The 18044-nt window shown below is 30.4% G+C and overlaps 2 protein-coding genes across 3 annotated transcripts; both read right to left on the bottom strand.

Annotated features, from left to right (window-relative positions):
* Positions 1-2252: 2252 nt before the first annotated feature.
* On the bottom strand, positions 2253-7101 carry LOC114192469 (fumarate hydratase 1, mitochondrial-like). Of its 2 annotated transcripts, none has more exons than XR_003606108.1 (17): positions 7012-7101; positions 6789-6906; positions 4861-5010; positions 4671-4781; positions 4480-4563; positions 4258-4356; positions 4119-4169; positions 3998-4047; positions 3835-3916; positions 3661-3755; positions 3521-3587; positions 3390-3440; positions 3201-3296; positions 3012-3110; positions 2888-2930; positions 2744-2809; positions 2253-2483 (listed from the first exon to the last, which is right to left on the bottom strand). XR_003606108.1 is itself a non-coding variant. In XM_028082202.1 (17 exons), the coding sequence occupies exons 1-17, from the start codon at positions 7080-7082 to the stop codon at positions 2397-2399; spliced, it is 1407 nt and encodes a 468-aa protein (XP_027938003.1). In that variant the 5' UTR covers positions 7083-7101; the 3' UTR covers positions 2283-2396. The 2 variants fall into 2 exon arrangements, 1 of the variants encoding a protein (XP_027938003.1); XM_028082202.1 differs by having other exon boundaries at positions 2283-2483; positions 2888-2917.
* An 844-nt stretch (positions 7102-7945) lies between these two features.
* Positions 7946-13332, bottom strand: LOC114192758 (fumarate hydratase 1, mitochondrial). Its single transcript, XM_028082566.1, has 17 exons — positions 13041-13332; positions 12826-12943; positions 12525-12674; positions 12144-12254; positions 11893-11976; positions 11203-11301; positions 11026-11076; positions 10873-10922; positions 10372-10453; positions 10148-10242; positions 9979-10045; positions 9815-9865; positions 9580-9675; positions 8825-8923; positions 8695-8724; positions 8543-8608; positions 7946-8280 (listed from the first exon to the last, which is right to left on the bottom strand). Exons 1-17 carry the CDS (start codon positions 13190-13192, stop codon positions 8194-8196), a joined length of 1488 nt encoding a protein of 495 aa, XP_027938367.1. The 5' UTR covers positions 13193-13332; the 3' UTR covers positions 7946-8193.
* Between the last annotated feature and the right edge of the window lie 4712 nt (positions 13333-18044).

Consider the following 18044-nt stretch of genomic DNA (forward strand, 5'->3'; position numbering starts at 1 on the left):
GCAAAATATCAAATCAATTCTCTCGTCATCTGGTTTAGATCGATCAAACGTTATATATGTTGTTTAAGATACTAGTTTACAACTTGAGAGTAAATCTCTTCTTTTACTAGAGGAAAGTTGCTCCATAGAGTGTTTTACTCAAGTGATACCTTTTAAAACTTATGTTTTATTGTTTAAAGAAGTTCTTTATATATTAAAGGTATATAATGTGGTTGATTATTTGTTTAAATGAAGTTCGTTATAAATTGTGATTGAAATTTGATGAATTTAATCGAAATATATAATGGTTGAATTTGTTGAGAAAAGGAATGAGATGATAATATGACTTAGTTTGTGGATAATGACATCGAATATTAAAACCCATAAAAAAGATATTCAAGTTTCATCAATTAATAACAATCTAAATTACGTAATTTAAGATATCATAAGATAAAAATTGGTGAAAGTTACGGTACAAGACTTTAAATATGTACAATAAATTAATGTGACTAAGTTGAGTTATTGTTGATGTTTTTTTTTTTTTTTAAATTTGTATATAACATTATTGTTCGGTGAAGTTTGTTCAATACTTTCCAAATACATCACAGATAATTGATCATTTGCTGAGGGAAAAAACTAGTTATGATGTGTGTGGTTACTAGGTCTTTTTGTTGAGAAAAAAAAAAAGTGTAATCATATCTGATTTTGTGATTGAATTGAATAAATGGTGGACATATATATTATTTAATTTTTCAAGGTATTGATCATTTAAGTTAACTTAATGTTTTTTGTTTGAAATAATTGTGATAATTGTACTCTATACGAGAACAAACAATACATATTTTAGTACCGGTGCATTTCGATTAGAGAATAAATTATTTACCAAAATCGACAAACAATTAAAATATAAAAAATGAAATAAAAATCACAAAAATAAAGTAGAAATTAAATATTAAACTTCCCACTGCGAAGTGTGAAGATATGAAAATAAAAATATAAAAATAATAGACCTTCCATTTCCCTGATCAATTCCATATAAATAATAAAAAATTATTTATTAACTTAATCAATTATTTAGGTTCATCTAATCAATTACATAATAAATATTTTAATATAATTTTTTTAGGTTATGAAAAGGAGTAATGTTTTCAAAAATTATATTACTAATATATATCTGTATACATAAAACAATTAATTAAAATTAAAGTATTAGAATAATAGATAAAATAATACAATTAATAATTTATTAATATATTCTTATATAATAGAAATATATAGTTAATAAAAAAATAGAAAAATTGATATTTTATTAATAGTTATATTTTATATTAAATAAAATAAATAGTTAAAATAAAAATATTTAAATTATAAATAAAATAAAATCAATTCCCTTAAATTTTAATATAAATTAATTATTTTAATATTATTTTATTTTAAAATATATTTTTTATTTATTAAATTTTATAATGTTGTGTTCGTTTCTATCTATTCAGATAGGAAGACGTGGATTTTATAGTTTCGTTCTATGGATAATTATAGTTTTATGAGAAAGAAAGGAGGAAAAGTTCAAATTTTGACCCCTTTGCAGAGTGGCTGGAATGAGGAAAAAATTGTTATTTTACCACTTTATCCTTATTCAGTTTATAACATCCATCCAGCTGAGATACAATACTTTTGACACCAGATCATGTATTATGGGAAGGAGATTCATCCTCACTTCCTACCAAGACAATGTAAGAAAATTTTTATGGTAAATAATAATGATGTTCTCTTGCTTAACAACTATTCAATGTTGCCAAGTGTTTGCTTTGGTGGGTAATTAATTTTAGGATTAAGTATGTTTTTGTCCTTTAACTTTTTCAGTAAATTTTGGAATTAATCTATTTTTAAACTTTGAACCAATTTAGTCCTTCATCTTTTCTTTTGAAATACGCGGATTTAGTCTTTTTAATCAAATTTTGTTAAGTTTATTTGATATTTCAAGCGCGTTTCACGATAGTATTTGACTTAACATTAAAACAAAAATGTGTCAAACAGTATAAACAACTCAAATAGAATCCTAAATCCTAAAATGTGTACTAAATATCAAATAAACCTAACAAAATTTGATTAAAAGGACTAAATCCATGTATTCCGAAAGATGAAGGACTAAATTGGTCCAAAGTTTCAAAATGAACTAATTCCAAAATTCACTGAAAGTTAAGGACCAAAAACATATTTAATCCTTAATTTTATCTTGCAAATTTACATTCAAGCAAAATAATATCCATTAGATTATCTTTTAAGCCGCATCCCTATAACAATGCAATACAATTATTCTTACCAACTTTTAGCCTGGTTTAAAGCATACATAACAGTTTCAAAATAAGGTATTTTAATGGAACAAGGAATCATTAAAACAAAACATTAGGAGCTAGTTAATCGGATGGTCCAAGCATTTTCTCAGGTACCACAAGTTTGTCGAAATCTTCAGAGCTCAGCACTCCCATTTTCAATGCAGCTTCCTGAAAAATCATTTCACCTTCGATATTTACCCAAAATTTAATGGCAATCAACGAAAAGCACAGAAATTATTAAGGAATCAATTCATTCATATAAACAGCACAACAATTAATATTAAAGGAAACTCATACAAAAGTTTAACTGCTTCTGCAAGGATACTGGTACAAAGAATATGCTACTGAAATATTGTATTTGAATATTCAAAAAGAGAGGTCAACATATGCAAAACAAACACAAGACAAGTATAACATGCGATCATCACCTTAAGAGTTGTTCCATCTTTATGGGCTGTCTTTGCAACTGCTGCTGCCTTGTCATAACCAATTCTCTGAAACAGACACATAAAATTCAGTTTCAAAAGATTATAAAAGTTAGGTACTTTCATGATAGACAAGAGGAAACTTACTGGGTTCAAGGATGTCACAAGCATCAGTGACTGCAATTAAGAACTAAATTAGCATAAGAGTGTAATTAAGAACCAAACTTTAAACATAATTCAATTATTTGTTTCAAATAAGTGAAGAATTTACCTGATGAAGTAATTTTGAAATTCTTTCCTTATTAGCTTGAATACCTCTCACACAATGCTTTTCAAATGAAGCGGCTGAATCTCCCAGCAGTCTTACAGACTGTAAAAATTAAAAGGAAAAATATTCAAATCATGTGATTCATAAATTACAAATATCACACAACACAGAAGATATATACATAGAACATACACGAAGGAGACAACTGGCAATCATTGGCTTGAACACATTGAGCTCAAAATGACCGTTTGATCCACCCACTGTGATCGCAACATGGTTTCCCATTACCTGAAATTTCGAATCACGAAAACAATTCAGGAATTTTTGGTCATAAAAACTTCACGTTGTGACTTTATTACAAGTTAAAGAAACTGTTTCTACCTGTGCGCAAACCATTGTCAAAGCCTCACACTGGGTAGGGTTAACCTTCCCCTGAAACAGAGAATATGGTTGTGCTCTACATTCAAATTCCAATTTTGTGTAACAAAAATAAATTCAGTTGAGAATCTTACAGGCATAATGCTGCTTCCTGGTTCATTTTCCGGAAGAATGAGTTCACCAAGACCACAGCGTGGACCACTATATTTTGGATTGCGTTAAGAATACGATTCATTTTGTATTCAACATAAAATTACAATTTCTAGTTACCAACCTTCCCAATAGCCGTATATCATTAGCAATCTTCATCAGTGAAGCCGCAACAGTGTTAAGGGCACCACTAGTTTCAACAAAAACATCATGAGCAGCCTGCAAAAGAACCGTGTCTAATGAAAAAACTAAGCATGTTACACATTAAATACAATGAGGAAAAGTTGTAGAAACAAACCAAGGCCTCAAACTTATTTTCTGCCGTAACAAAAGGAAGATTTGTTTCCTCGGCTACTGCTGCTGCTATCTTTGCATCAAACCTGATTTTCATCCAGAAAAAAAGTATCCAAATTTATGAAAATAAAATATAGAAAACACCATTTATCATCAAACAAACATACCCCTTCTTTGTATTCAATCCGGTCCCTACAGCTGTACCACCCTGAGCAAGCTGTTCATCAAGTAACATCACTGCTTAGTGAAAACAGTGAAAAAGAAGCACTTAGCTTTTGATTTTCTAACCTGATACATGCGCGGCAATGTGGCAATTACTCGCTCAATACCATACTTCACCTGCAGATAAAGGAAAAAACAACCAGAAATCACTCCCCAAGTACTGCGAAAATATGGAACAGCTCGAGCCAAACACAAGCAAGCTTACTTGTGTAGTATACCCACTAAACTCTTGACCAAGAGTCAAAGGTGTTGCATCTTGAGTATGAGTTCGCCCTATCTTCACAATATCTTCGAATTCAATTGACTGGTATCACAAAAGCCATTCAGAGAAATTCAATCACACAGCCATAAACGATAAATAAAAGGAAAAGTGAGATATAGAACCAGATAAAACCACTAGCTCATATATATGAACTACAATTCAAACCTTCGAGTGTAGTGTACCGTGCAAGATTTTAAGGTTGGGGATTAGTCTTGAGTTTATTTCCATTGCAGCTGCAATGTGCATTACCTGAAAAGAAGTAAACAAACACAGATTAAAAAGAAAACAATATTTTAAACAAGGTATGACAGTAGATAAACAAAAAATCAATACGAAACTATGTTTAAGATGGTTACAGTTGGGAATGTATCATTGGAAGACTGTGATCTGTTGACATGATCATTTGGGTGTACAAACTTTTCACCACGCTTATGGCCAAGAATCTCTGCTGCTCGGTTTGCAATAACCTGAAAAATTGAGGGGAGAAAAAACAATAATCTTGGTACCATCCTAAACTGTGTGCTGCTGAAGCTTAACTGTAGCAACCTCGTTAGCATTCATGTTACTCTGCGTGCCACTTCCAGTTTGCCATACAACGAGTGGAAAATGTTCGTTCAGTTTTCCCTCTGCTACTTCTTCACCTGCTTGCATTATCGCTTCTCCTACATTCGGATCAAGACCATACTCCATGTTCACCTGCATTCAGAAATATATTTTCTAAATTTAATCTAACATTTCAATTTTCATTTTATGTTTTATTGCTTATAAAATTTGTTTATTTATCCAACTTCTACAATAGAATATTTTTAGCATTTCATTTTTCCTAAAATAATAAACTGATTTCATCTGGCTTTTTTTATTTTTTCATAAAACTCATGCATATTAGGTATTGTCATGTATTATAACATCTGAGTAAGGATGGTATCTCAAAATATACCAATTATTTCTCATCACATAGGTAAACTTATATCTATTTTTGAAAAAATAAAAAACAATGCATAAAATCATATCCTTTATATGAATTCTATTTTCATTTCATCTACCATTTAACATATTTAATATCAAAAGATTTGAGTAATTTTGCTTTTCAAAAACTAATTTTCACAATAATAACTAAAATTTTTGTGTTATAAACATTCTCTTTTTCACCGAACACACATCCATTTTCAAACTTGTGATGAACACCAAACATAATATCACAAATTTGTCCAAAACTAACTACGGTGACACTCACACACCGAAAAATAGTGCCATCAAACATAGGAAGTTGTGTATGTGGTCGTTCTACAAATTTGCATCATCGACAACCCAAATGGGTTCAATATTATTTAAAGTAGCCTTATCTCCACTCAATTTTGCAATAAAAGAAACCAACCCTTCAATTAATTGTTGTAAAATTTAATTATTTTAGGAGAGTTATATAATGCAATATCTTGTTTCTTAAAAGTAAATTCAGCTTTTCAATATTATAATGTTGATCAGAACCTAAAACATTTTTTCTTTTAACTTTTAGGATTTTAAAATATATGATTTCATATTCTATAAACTGACTCAAATCAGCTTTCGAGAAATAAATATAATAAGTACACAAAAATAATCAATATAAATAGAGTATCATTTATTTTTTTCTTTCATAAATCTAAGTTCCATATAAATTCGTATTTTACCATGTGTGTCAAGAAAAAATTATTTCATATAAATAATATTTATAATAAAATAAATATTTTTAACAAATCTGTTGTAAATAAATTATGTAATAAAAAATTTGAAATCATGGGTTTATTTTAAATTTATGACAAGTAATTTATATTGATATACAATTTTTCTTTTCTTTATTATTCAAGATCATGTTTTACGATCGTTTCATTACAAAAATATTGGAATTTAGGAAATATGTTAGGGAAGGTAAGATTATCATATATATATATATATATATATATATATATATATATATATATATAAAAGTTAGTGTAAACTTTAATTTACAAATATGTTTTGTAAATTTGAGTTAAATATAAATATATTTTCAAGATAATATCAAAGTTATCCGAAATTCGTTCCTAGTCAAATTTATTATTTGTTAAGTTATATAATTTATTAATGTCTAGTCATACGTTCAAGATATATACAACGTACAAAGTGGGTTAGAAATCCAATATTGATTAGGGTGTAAACTTCATTTCACACACTGATTTTGTAAAGTTCAATTTAAAAAAAAATGTGAAATGATTGATCCAATATATTCTTAACTTGAAAGATTGATTGGTTTGAATTAAATTTATTTTAAGATTAACTTGAAAATCTGAACTCAGATGGATTGCAAATTCAGTCGGTTTCAATCATCAAATTACTAAAAAAAATTAAAAGAAAAAGGTTATAAAAGAGTAAAGTAGGCATGAGTTGGATTATGAAATAAATAAGCATAAATGATCTAAAAAATTGTGGAATGTATAAAAGCTGGGTCACATTTGAACCTTGGCAGCACATTTCTTCAAGATGCCAAAGGCACGAACGATGGGTTGGGGCATGCGTTCAGAAAGCCCACCAATATCAAAGTTCTGCAACGATCTCTGAGTTTGTGCTCCCCATAATCTAATTAACAGTGCACAAACATCACAAAACAACTCATTCTTTCAAAACAAAAACAGAGGAAATGGAAAAACGAGGCATAAAGGTGGCAAAGAAAGGTGAAAGAACTTGTCCAAGGGAACTTCAATTGATCCAAAGCTATCTCTTTCTTCTCTCACGGAATACAAACCCAAGTCCATGCTCTTCGATCCCTTCAAATCTAACCAATAAGCTTTCAATTATACTTATTATATATAGTATTATACCTGTACAAATACGACCACAAATACTGTTCTAACAAACAAGTAATAACTTTCACCAGACAGTTTCCTTTTCGGGATTTAAAGCAGTTTCTTAATCTGTGCACAATAATAATATGAGCAATGTGGCCACTCCCGCCCGACCAGGAATCGATCACACGGATCAATAATTCTCAAAAATTAAACGCAAACTGCACTTTCAACTCAAAATATACATATAAAGACAGTAGAATCTTTAAATATCTGTTACTAAACAATTATACAAAAATAATTAATAAAGCTTCCACAAAGACTGTTGCTATGTTATTTGCGTTTTCACGTAATAAATTGTCATAAATTTAGAAAATTAAAGTCAATAATTCATGATGTTACTGCGAATTATGTTAAAGTCAGGGGCCGCATAGTACTAGTAACTCAGATCAATCTATAAATTATACATACACTTCTTTAAATAAATTAATTAAATCAAACATTTCCCACTAAAATGTGTGCATGAAAACTTTTGGTTAAGCGGACGGCCTAATTGAAGTATGGTGAAGAACCATAGAAGTTGGATGGTACAAATTCAACCCCATTACTATTGTTACTATTTTTATTATTATTTAAGAAACACATTACATTAACGAGAAATAAAGATGATAGAGAAATTAAGATTTGTAACTACTATATAAACATTATTAAACACCCGTTTTTCATCTCCTTCCCTTCTTTAGCACCTACACAGATTCGTCGATTACGCAAGATAGAAATATGAAAAATTATTCACTACTATTAAAAACTTGCAATTCGAAAGCCACTGGAAATAAAGTGCAAGGACAATAAATAACATTTTTTCTCTTTATGTGGGTAAGTTTGTATGTTTCTTCAATACATTGTCTCGTTACAAATTTGGAAGAGCTCTTCCCTCACGAATATCAAATAAGGAAGCTAAAATTATTGAATATTGGATTGCCATTTATCAATCCAGTCAATGGGTATGGCTAAAAAAATTCTACCTCAACGTAGCCGATGATGAGACAAGGAATTATCAGAACAAAACATTATGAGCCGGTCAATCGGATGGTCCAAGCATTTTCTCAGGTACCACAAGCTTGTCAAAGTCTTCTGAGCTCAGCACTCCGAGTTTCAGTGCAGCTTCCTAAACAATCATTTCAATTTCGATATTTAGTCTCAACTATTTATTGGACATCCACGAAAAGCATAGAAATTATTAAGGAATCATTCATTCATATAAACAGCACAACTACTAATGACGGTAACCAATAGAGGAGTTTAAATGGTTCTGCGTCTACAAGGATACTCGTGTAAAGAATATGCTTCTTAAATTTTTATTTGTTAAAAGAGAGGTAAAAATAAGCAAGAAAAACAGCAAAACAAGTATAACAGGGCCTCATTGTCACCTTTAGAGTAGTCCCCTCTTTGTGGGCTGTCTTGGCAACTGCCGCTGCCTTGTCATAACCAATTTTCTGTAACACAGACAGATTCGATTCAGTATCAAGAAAAAAAAAATTGAAAAGTAGAAAGTTACTGGAGTAGACGACGGGAAACTTACTGGGTTCAAGGATGTGACGAGCATAAGTGACTGCAAGGTGAATTAAAAGTAAACAAAGTAAATTAGCACAAGGGTTAAGTCTAACTGGCATCATCTGAGATTTGTTGTTTCAAATTAGTAAGTAACTCACCTCATGCAGCAATTTTGAAATTCTTTCCCTATTAGCTTGAATACCTCTCACGCAATTCTTTTCGAAGGAAGCAGATGAATCTCCAAGCAGTCTCAGTGACTATCGCAATAAAAATAAAGATTAGGCATTTCAGTACATCTTTTAAGGAATACAGTTGTATCTATTAATTTATATTGCAAAATTTTGAAGTATCCATAAAAGCAACCATGGTGTCCTTATTCTGCACACGCCCTGGCATTTTTTATCTTCCATTTTGTGGGGCATCACCATATACCATCTCATCACAACAGACACATGAACAGTGTAGAAAACAAGAATAGTAAACCATAAGGGTATCTAAAGCATCTTCCATCCCTGTTTCCTATTTTACTAACATAGCAAAGAGCATCAACTTTCCAGCCAAGTCCACCTGACTTGTATCATATAAATTTTCTGATTCGAAACTGACAGAGGAACAGCATAGGAATTAACTTATGCTGCCGTATATTAAGCTTAGTGCTGCTTGAACAATCTCGTTGTCTATGAACCATGCGTACTTGGACTCTTAGACTAGTTTAGAAGTCCAAGTGTAAGTATACAAAACAGAATTCAGTTTGCTTTTCATTAAATTAATCTGACAGCCAAAGCAATAATCTCTAGCCAAGTTTTATAGTTTGGCGTAAAAAATTTGAACCAAATAACAGCTAGTCAGAAGTTTCACTGTGATTGATTGGTAGATTAACAATAACATAACACATATTATATGCAAAACATACATGCAGGAGACAACTGGCAATCATTGGCTTGAACACATTGAGCTCAAAATGACCATTTGATCCACCCACTGTAACTGCAACATGGTTTCCCATGACCTGAAATTTATAAATAATGACACCTATTCAGAAAGCTCAAGTCCCTAAACCGTGTGATTTATTACCAAGTCATATAGACTTTTCCAATCAGTACTTCATTAATAAGTATTTCAATAGAATGAAGCCAATTGATCTCTACCTGTGCACACACCATTGTCAAAGCCTCACACTGGGTAGGGTTAACCTTCCCCTGAAACAGAATATGGCCGTGACTTAGAGTCAATTTCCAATTGTAAGGCGAATAAAATAATGAACAACTGGTTCGTCTAACAAATACAAATTCAGTCAGCATGAAAATCTTACAGGCATAATACTGCTTCCCGGTTCATTTTCAGGAAGAATGAGTTCACCAAGACCGCAACGTGGACCACTATATTTGGATAGCAATTAAAAATCATAAAAGAATATGATTAATTTTCTATTGAACATAATAAGCAATCCGTCAATCAGTATCATCAAAGTAGCACCGTACCTTCCTAATAACCGAATATCATTAGCAATCTTCATCAAAGAGGCTGCAATGGTGTTAAGGGCTCCACTGGTTTCAACAAAAGCATCATGAGCAGCCTGCAAAAGAAGAATATTAACACATTTCCAATGTTTTACTGCTTGCAAAGCAACTTCAATGAAAGAATCTGACGTAATGAAATAACACATGACACAATAAATACGAGGGGAAAAGTTGTAGTAACAAACCAAGGCCTCAAACTTATTTTCTGCCGTAACAAAAGGCAGATTTGTTTCGTCTGCTACAGCTGCTGCTATCTTAGCATCAAACCTGAATTTCATCCAGAGAACTATCACTGTTTATCCAAATTTATTTCTTTACAAGTTGAATTTTCTTCAGCCTAAAAGTAAAGGCCGGTGGTGGTAGTTATTTTCACAATAAAATAAACTCAAACATAAGTTCTCTAGAGGGTATAGAAAATATCCAATTTTCAACAACTACATCCATAATAAATAAAAATCAGTGGTGGAAAACGTGCATGCATGTCAGTGCAGGCAGCGTCCATTCCTTGGTACTGAATGATGGTAAAAAAAGACTGAATATTCTAAACAGAATGAAAAAGAAAACTGCTATCAAATTCTTTTTGGTAAAGAACAAAATACCAAATTACAAAAGTAAAACAACACACCGAAATGTTGAAAAGGTAAAGTATAAGAACCACAACTTCGTTATCCAAAAACCATACATACCCCTTCTTCGTATTCAATCCAGTCCCTACAGCTGTACCACCCTGGGCAAGCTGTTCATCAAGTAACATCTCTGTTAAGTCAGAATCAGAACTCCAAAAGAAAATAGTAAAGAACAACCACTTAGCTTTTGTAAATTGTATTTGCTTGTCTAACCTGATACATGCGCGGCAATGTGCCAATTACTCGATCAATACCATACTTCACCTGCAGATGAAGATGAAGGAAAAAGGAACGAGAAATTACTCCTCAAGTACTGTCTGTATTTCTACAATGCAACACCAATGATAGCGAAAATACAAAACACCACGAGCTAAACATAAGCAAGCTTACTTGTGTTGTATACCCACTAAACTCCTGGCCTAGAGTCAAAGGTGTTGCATCTTGAGTATGAGTGCGTCCAATCTTGACAATATCTTTGAATTCAATTGACTGCCATTTTTTGGAAAAAAAAAAGGCCAAAAATAATTACAACTGATATAACAAAACAATGATAAGAAAGAATATTCGAGGAAAACCAATTACAAAGTCAAATGCTTTCAGTTTATAGGATTCCATCTGAAAGGCTTATATTTTATCTAATTTAGAAGGTCCCTTGCATGTTTTCTGTCATATAACTCACTGGATATCTTGAATGCAAATTACATACCTGGCAGACCAAAAGAAAAATCGAGAAAAAAAGCCAGAGAAAACCACAAGCTTAGAGTAGTACTAGGAAATTTTACTATGCTATAATACACTAGACAATTTTTATATACCGTGTTGACAGTATTAGTATTGGCAAAATGGCTAGAAACCCTGAACCATTAGATAATCATATAAAAACTGAAGTATATAAATCAATTAACTCTTCGTACATTTACATCACATATTTCAATTAACCCGGAAGAAACAAGTCAGGTATTATGCAAAGTACTCAAAATCCCCTTTAGTCAGGATGGTACAACTCAAAAAATGGCAGGAGGAGAACTGTAATCTATCAGACAAACTAACTAGTCTAAAAGTATGAACTAAAATTCAAACCTTTGAGTTCAGGGTGCCATGTAAGGTTTTCAGGCTGGGGATTAATCTTGAGTTTATTTCCATTGCAGCTGCAATGTGCATTACCTTGAAAGAAGTAAACAGATACAGATTATAAAGAAATCAATGTTCTAAAAATACCAGAATAGCACGTAAACAAAATATAAGAAACACTATCAGAAACTGCACTGCGTTGATAGCGAACGAGCCTACTCAATAAGAAATTGGGGAACATGTCATTGTAAGATGCTTACGGTTGGGAATGTATCATTAGAAGACTGTGATCTATTGACATGGTCATTTGGGTGCACAAACTTGTCACCACGCTTATGGCCAAGAATCTCTGCTGCTCGGTTTGCAATAACCTGAAAAGTTCAGAAAAATTAAAATGACTTTTTCCAACGCAAAATGAGAACGCATTACTTCAGAAATGTTCCCCAAAAAAAACGAAACAGATTCTCAAGAGTTAAATACGATTATGAAAAGGGTATAATATACAATGAAGATGAATATTTATCATACACTAATCTAGGATCCTAAATGTGCTCTGTTCTGTTCGGTAATATATTATTTGCAGTCAGCCAGAGCATTCAGGTCTGGTGCGGCTGACATAGTAGCAACAACAAAGCACTAACCTCGTTAGCGTTCATGTTACTCTGAGTGCCACTTCCAGTTTGCCATACAACGAGAGGAAAATGGTCGTTTAGTTTTCCTTCTGCCACTTCTTGAGCCGCTTGCATTATCGCTTTTCCAACGTTGGGATCAAGACCATAGTCCATGTTCACCTGAACTAGGAAACAAATGAATCAATTGAAAGAGGACAGAACAATAATGAAAAGGCAACCAACCGATTAGGTTGAAATCCACGACCAAAAAACAAGTTAGAAAACGATTATGGTGAAGTGCATGCAGAAAAGGCGAAAACGTTTATTGAACCTTGGCAGCGCATTTCTTCAAGACGCCAAAAGCGCGAATGATGGGTTCGGGCATGCGTTCGCGAGGGCCACCGATATCGAAGTTCTGCAACGATCTTTGAGTTTGTGCCCCCCATAATCTAATTAACAGTGCATAAACACAATAGAATCGGGTTAATTATTAAAAGAAAAAAAAAAGAAATGGAAAAGAAGCAGATAAAGGCGGGGAAGAGGAACTTGTCGGAGGGGACTTGAATGGGTCCGAAGGTGTCTCTTTCTTCTCTGAATGAAGAGGAGTAGGATCTGGAAGAGGAAGCAAAACGCAGAGCAAGGAGCGTCGTTGAGTTGGATCCAGCTGATAAACGACGCGACACCGCGTACAACGCCATGGTTCAGTTTGAGTGTGCGGTGGCTGGGGTGGCGGAGGAGTCACCGGAGAATAGTAGTAGTGGGAGAGCAATAGAATTCGATACAATACTGCAGAAAGAACAGGGAAAAGTAGCCAATAAAGTTACAACGCGTCTGCGCAGTCTTCTTGGTAGTTGGAGCAGAAATGAATAGAACAAGTGGTTTGGGCTTGCTATTGGCACCCCTGTATTCAACGAAATGGGCTTTCTTTTTTCGACGAAAATATTTCCACTTGAACAAGTTTTCGTTGTATTGATATTTAAAAAAAAAATATCGAAATGAAAATAAGTTTAATTTGTATGAAAAAAAAAAACAGTTTTTTGCTTTTTATTGCTTGACAAAAAAGTACATTTGGTGGAACGATTTTCCATTATATTAATTTTCTTTCGAAATTTTAACTCACTAGATTGCGTAAACTTTTTCTTCAAAAATCGGGAGTAAACAAGTTCTTTGCTCTGTTAATTTGTTTTTAACGTGACAAAAACTTATTTTTCTATAGAGGAGTATGAATTAAAAATATAAATAAAATAAAATAAACTTAAGTTGTATTAATTGGAAAAAACAATAACGAGACAACAACAATTTTTTGTTATGTTTGTTTTTTAGTTTTAAAATTATGTATAGCACAAACAAGATTTTGTCGTGATATGTTTTCTTGAAAAAAAACACTAACACGGATAAATCTAGTTTTCGGATCAAAAGTATTTTGAACCAAATAGTAAAAGGTTTAAACAGTAACTAGGGGTGCCAATAGGAATGCATTGACTCTTGTCCAAATACAATTAGAATTAGTAATCTTGTTGGGAATTTCATCCTACACCTCCAATAATCTTTTAAAATCCAAAAGTATAATTTAAGTAAATCTCACCCCAAATTTATTTTTGAATGTCAACTTCCGACATAAATACTTATAAATGTTGACATCTGATAAAAAAATCAAACTTCTAAAAATAAAAAAATATATATAAGAAATTGTTATATATATATATATATATATATATATATATATATATATATATATATATATATATATATATATATATATATATATATATAATATATATATATATATATATATATATATATATATATATATATATATATATATATATATATATATATATATATATATATATATAATATATATATATATATATATATATATATATATATATATATATATATATATATATATATATATATATATATCGGAAATCTAATATATATTCTTTTTATATCCGGAAGTCTACATTGATGTCCGAAAATATTTTATCCGAAAATTGATATCTAAAAGTAAATTTAGGAGTGTGATTTCTGTAACTTTTCTCAAATGGTGAAAGGATATTTTTAAATTTGAAAAAATTCTTGAAGGTGCAGAAGAAGTCTACGAGGTGTAGGAAGAAATACCTAACCTTGTGTCTGAAAAGGTCCAATAGTATTTAACCTTGTGTCAGTAACCTTGTCCAAATAATTAACGGTCACCTGGGCCAAGTGCTTTCTGCTCTTCTTATAATTGCACCTTTTTTTAGTTAAAATAACGATAATTTTAAAATAACGATAATTTTTTAGTTAAATATTATTAAAAATAATATCTATTATCATTTTCAAATTTTCAAATGATATATGAATAAAAATAATATTTAATATTAGCTAAATTTTTTCAAATGATATATAAATAAAAATAATATTTTATTCAAAACGTAATATATTTTATGATCTATTCTCATGGAAGATGTTTGGGGATTCTGTTTCTCGCGTTAGTTAGTTGCGTAATAAAATGAGGTGATTGGATTTTCAAACACATCATATATAAATTAAAAATGATTTCGCTTTAATGACAAAAATTGAAGTCACCTTTAAATTACAATTGACTTCAATATAGTAGGTGCACAGTAATTATGAAAAAAATTGAAAAAATAAATAAATAAGATTATGTGAATAAATCATTTAATTAACATAATCCAACTCACACAACCTATAGATCAATAGGTTATGAGCTGTTGATAAATTTCGAATAAATTGTATTTAAAGTACTTGTAATTATTTATTTGGGGAGTGATGTTATGAAGTACATAGTTGATTTTTTAACCCAACTTTTTTTATATGGCGCATTAAAATCGGAGTTAGATTTGATTCATTGATTTTGTTATGCATAGGTTGAACACCACTTCTTGGTATTCCTTTTTTGTAGTTTTCGTGATGGTTTTGTTATTGTCTCTTACTAATTGTCTTGGAATGCATGGGATTCTATGATGGTAGTGAAAGACAAAATTGAGTAAATAAGGCGTGCATCATCATCACTCACTCACATGCTTTACATCTTTTTTCTCCAAATCCAATGTCATTCCATTTAATTCACAACTCATAGTTGGTTTCCCTTTGCATGAAATTGAACCTTCGCTTCATGTTTTTTGGCACCAAAACTTCACTTTCATGTGCACAATCATTATTCACGCTTTCATATATAGTGCCTAGTGGGGACACTCCACACTGCACATTCCATTTCTAATTCAATCTTCACTTTTCACAATAACATTACGTTATAGAAGAAAAAAAATCCTTTCAGGTCATAATGTCACTACCTGCTGCTTAATAAATTAATGTGTAAAAAACTATGACTTAATTAACTTTTAATTCATGGTAAATTTAGATAAGCAGGTAATACGATAAGGTAGGACAACAATCATGTTATCCTGTTACTTGAAAAATAATAGATAAATATTTAATTGAAAAATTCAGTTTTAAACATTTAATAAATAAATAAAATTTTATTAAAAATAATAAGATTTATAAATAACTTAAATTTAATTAAATTTTAAATTAATATATATGAAATTACAATCAAAATGTACTAAAAATCATCCAAAAGACCGTATTACCAATGTACTAATTAGTAATATTTTCTTTTGTAATTTTAAATACTATAAAAACATAAAGTACATGGTCTAAGATTCATTTACAACTAACTATAGCAGGTTGTATGTTAAAATTGAGCAATGTTGAATGCTATCTTATCTTGGTAAAATTACTTTCCTTTATATGCTTGAGGGGATAGTGTATTCTTGAAGGTTGAGTTTCAACTTTTTTTTTATCGATATGTATCTATCAACTCCTACCAAAATATAAATTTATTCATATTTTATTCTTCTATCTTAAATTATCCTTTTTTTATTATTTTTAATTATGTAGGTTTTAGTTAGAAATTCAAATGTGAGTATAAATCATACATTCTATAAAAATAAAGTTTTTTTAGTAGAAGTTCATGCAAATATATTTTGTCATCACGAATGACAATACAAACAAGGATCGCTAGTGAGATACTCGTGGTTACAAATGTTTTTAATTCCTATTTTGGGAAATTTGATGCAATCAAGCCTTTTTTGTTAGTGGCGTAGTAACGGTGTTAAACAGGGTGCCATGTGTCAGTTTCTGGATTTTCTGGATTTTTTGAATTTTTTATTTTTTTTTTATTTTTTTTTAAATTTAAAAAAAATTAAAAATTTGCCACATGTCAAACTGACATCGTACCACGTGGCCGTGATAGTGCCACATGTCACAATTATGCCAGGGGTCATTTTCTCATTCTCAATTTGGTTCCTATATTTTAATTTTTGTCTCAATTTGATCCCAATATTTGTAAAAATTATGCAATTTCGTCCCCTCCAAATTGAAACAAAAAATAACTTTTATATAAATGTTATACAAATATTTTTATTAAATTTGATTTTTTTATTCAAATTGATATTTTTATTATATATTTTCAATAAAACTAAGTTTATTTTAATTTGTTTCACATTCAATTTTACTTAAAATTGTTTCAAAATTTAAATTTATTTGTTTTTTATTGTTACATAAACTAGTTAATATTTCTTAAATTTATATAATTAATCTTTTTACACCAACTAAAACATTTGTATAGAAATTATTGAATTTTACACATTTTAAAAATATGCAATTATTTAAAATATAAAGTCAAATAAAAAATAATATTAAAGTATGATGTAATAAAATATCAATATAATTTATGATTTTTTTTGTTATTTGCATTATTTTCTATTAACAAATTTAAAACAATTTTAAATAAAGTTTAATGTAAAATATAAATTAAAATAAACTTAATCTTGTTAAAAATATTTACTTGAAATATCAATTTTGATAGAAATATTTGTGCACATTTATATAGAAATTAAATTTGCTTTAAATTTGGAGAGGAACAAAATTGCACAATTTTTACAAAAATTAGGACTAAATTGAGACAAAAATTAAAATACTAGGACCAAATTGAGAATAGGAAAATGACACCTGGCATAATAGTGACATGTGGCACTATCACTGCCATGTGGCACGATGTCAGCTTGACACGTGGCAAATTTATAATTTATTTAAAAATTTTAAAAAATTCAAAAAAATAAATAAATAAATTCAAAAAATCCAGAAACTGACACGTGGCACCCCATTTAATACCTTTACTACACCACTAACGAAAAGGACTTGATTGCATCAAATTTACCAAAATAAGGACCAAATTGAGATAAAAAAAATTTTGAGGGATCAAATTGATATTTTGCTACAAAAATGGGGACCAAATGAATAATTTAACCTAAATGTTTTTGCTTAAAGGAATGTAGCGATGTCAAGGGACTCACGCTTGAGGGATCGTTATGATGAACAATGGTACAAGGGTGGCTCCATCGTGCAAAAATGAGAAAGTTGAATAACATCAAGAAAGAATGTCATAATACCATTGGCTTAAGATTTTCAATTATAAGTTGTGTCAATCTTTTATGTGGACTTGACTTATGTCTCATTGGTGCTATCTTCATGGTTAATCCC

Source organism: Vigna unguiculata, chromosome 7 (genome assembly GCF_004118075.2).
Source record: "Vigna unguiculata cultivar IT97K-499-35 chromosome 7, ASM411807v1, whole genome shotgun sequence".
NCBI lineage: Eukaryota > Viridiplantae > Streptophyta > Magnoliopsida > Fabales > Fabaceae > Vigna > Vigna unguiculata.